The sequence below is a fragment of the Triticum urartu genome, chromosome 2 (assembly GCF_003073215.2).
Source record: "Triticum urartu cultivar G1812 chromosome 2, Tu2.1, whole genome shotgun sequence".
Lineage (NCBI taxonomy): Eukaryota > Viridiplantae > Streptophyta > Magnoliopsida > Poales > Poaceae > Triticum > Triticum urartu.
The window spans coordinates 605,760,455-605,762,686 of record NC_053023.1 but is presented as its reverse complement, the minus strand read 5'-3'; the positions used below and the strand labels follow the sequence as shown (position 1 = coordinate 605,762,686).

General features: G+C 59.2%; 1 protein-coding gene across 2 annotated transcripts; it reads left to right on the top strand.

Moving 5' to 3' along the window:
- Nucleotides 1-287: 287 nt before the first annotated feature.
- Nucleotides 288-1,815, top strand: LOC125539142 (phosphoenolpyruvate carboxylase kinase 2-like). Of its 2 annotated transcripts, none has more exons than XR_007296681.1 (2): nt 288-1,276; nt 1,377-1,815. XR_007296681.1 is itself a non-coding variant. In XM_048702510.1 (2 exons), the coding sequence occupies exons 1-2, from the start codon at nt 365-367 to the stop codon at nt 1,430-1,432; spliced, it is 867 nt and encodes a 288-aa protein (XP_048558467.1). In that variant the 5' UTR covers nt 291-364; the 3' UTR covers nt 1,433-1,815. The 2 variants fall into 2 exon arrangements, 1 of the variants encoding a protein (XP_048558467.1); XM_048702510.1 differs by having other exon boundaries at nt 291-1,175.
- Nucleotides 1,816-2,232: the final 417 nt, after the last annotated feature.

The window sequence follows — 2,232 nt, the reverse complement described above, 5'->3', positions numbered from 1 at the left end:
TAATGACGACGAGGTCCTGCTTGGTATAGTGTTTGACAAAGACTCAGGTAGATTAGTCATGCTGCTTGACTCCTGCTGATCCAAATGTATCCGACTAATCGCAATTGTGATAGAACTGGATAAGATTATTACGCGCATTGTATCTGTACAAGACAACCTTAAACGGAGCTGCATAGTAGTCTAGTAGAAGGAGTAGTAACCAACGCGAGGGTAAAACTGGAATATGGTCCGGTCGAGCAGGATCCGCATATTCGGCGGCAGCCCGAAGTTCCGGCGCCCCGTTAAATAGGCGGCCACCGGTTCGCGAACCAACCATCCTCCGAGAAAAGCACCGTGAGAGGGTAAAAAAAAAAACAGATCTGCCATGAGTGAGGAACTCGAGCGGGACTACGAGATCGGGGAGGAGATCGGGCGCGGCCGCTTCGGCGTCGTCCGCCGCTGCGCGTCCCGCTCCTCCGGCGACCTCTACGCCGTCAAGTCGGTCGACCGCTCGCGCCTCGCCGACGACCTGGACCGCGGCCTGGCCGAGCTGGAGCCCAAGCTGGCGCAGCTGGCCGCCGCGGGCAACCCGGGCGTCGTGCAGGTGCACGCGGTGTACGAGGACGAGGCGTGGACGCACGTGGTCATGGACCTCTGCGCCGGCCCCGACCTGCTCGACTGGGTCCGCCTCCGCCACGGCGCGCCCGTCCCGGAGCCCGAGGCCGCCGCCGTGGCCGCGCAGCTCGCCGAGGCCCTCGCGATCTGCCACCGCCGCGGCGTCGCGCACCGCGACGTCAAGCCGGACAATGTGCTCCTCGACGCCCCCGACGGCGGGGACGGCCCCGTGCGGGCCCGGCTCGCGGACTTCGGGTCGGCGGCGCTGGTCGGCGGCGGGGAGGGCGCGCGGGGGCTGGTGGGCACGCCGCACTACGTGGCGCCCGAGGTGGTGGCGGGGGACGAGTACGGGGAGAAGGCGGACGTGTGGAGCGCCGGGGTGGTCCTCTACGTGCTCCTCACCGGCGGCGCGCTGCCCTTCAGCGGCGAGACGGCGTCGGACGTGTTCGCGGCCGTGCTGCGCGGGAGGCCCCGGTTCCCGCCGCGGCTGTTCGCCGGGGTGTCGCCGCTGGCCAAGGACCTGATGCGGCGCATGATGTGCCGCGACGTCTCCCGGAGGTTCTCCGCGGAGCAAGTCCTCCGTAAGCGCCCGCCCCGCCCGCCCGCCCGTACACCACCTTGATTCTTTCTCCAGATTGGGGCATGGGCAGCGCTGCATTTGGAATATCCGAGGACTCCAAAAGTGCACGATTCGTTCTCTAGAATTGTTCAACCGTCCGTATCCATCTCCTACTAGCTTTACCCTGTATAATAATCTGAACCAAATTGGTTGATGATCGCAGGGCACCCGTGGATCGTGAGCGGAGGGGGCGCCCGAGAGGCGGTGCAGCCGACCTGAGGGGCCCGTAGCCGGCCCGGCCCGGCCCACGTACGTCGACTCTTCCTCCCGTGGAGACAACGTGTCTAGCGTCCTTGTATATGCGACGAGAGTGTGCGAAGTACGTACTGGTAGTACTAGTAGAGAGAGAGCTTTGGGGTACCATTGTATAAATCCGGAGTGCCGATGTGCCAGCCAGGGTTTGGCTCTAGGAGCTAGTATCTTTTTTTTCTTCTCCTTTTTTCTTGCTGGGCTTTTTTTTGCTGCCTTGGTTAGAGAACGCCTGCCTGTTCGGTTTCTGCGTGTGCTGGGATATGCTGCCTGCCGCTCATGTACAAACTAACCTGCTTGCTTGCTTGTATAAAGTCTACTATAAATAAGATTGATCTTTGTTCCGTTTTCCATTGTGCTTATTGAATCGTCCGATCCACTCCCACATGGGCAGTACATCCATGAGTGAATGGTGCACGTACAGGTTGCGGTTCATATGTTGACTTTTATCTACCCTGCTGTCCTATTTACCCTTCGCTTGGACGCAAAATCTGACTGACAACTCCGTTCATTTTACTGCCTCTCTACGTTCTTGACATCTGTGGCATATCTCGGTCCTCTTCAACGCTGTGGTGCTAGTTAAGCTGCAGGTTAGTAACGTGGCTACGAACAAGCCGACTGGATAACCCCACCTTATCTTTTGGGATGAGCTGCTTTATCCACCCGTCTTGTCTCGGTTGTCCTGTACGTTTGAGTTGTTTCTCAAAGTTGGTTTTTGTCTGAAGTAGCTGTCCACTTGTGACCAGAGTGTCACTAAACGAGTTGTGTAA

Bases quoted from the DNA above. Each gene is read 5' to 3' on its own strand.
- LOC125539142 (XM_048702510.1), top strand. From the start codon at position 365: ATGAGTGAGGAACTCGAGCGGGACTACGAGATCGGGGAGGAGATCGGG. The intron at 1,176-1,376 runs GTAAGCGCCCGC...TGATGATCGCAG, and splicing joins CTCCGCGGAGCAAGTCCTCC to GGCACCCGTGGATCGTGAGC.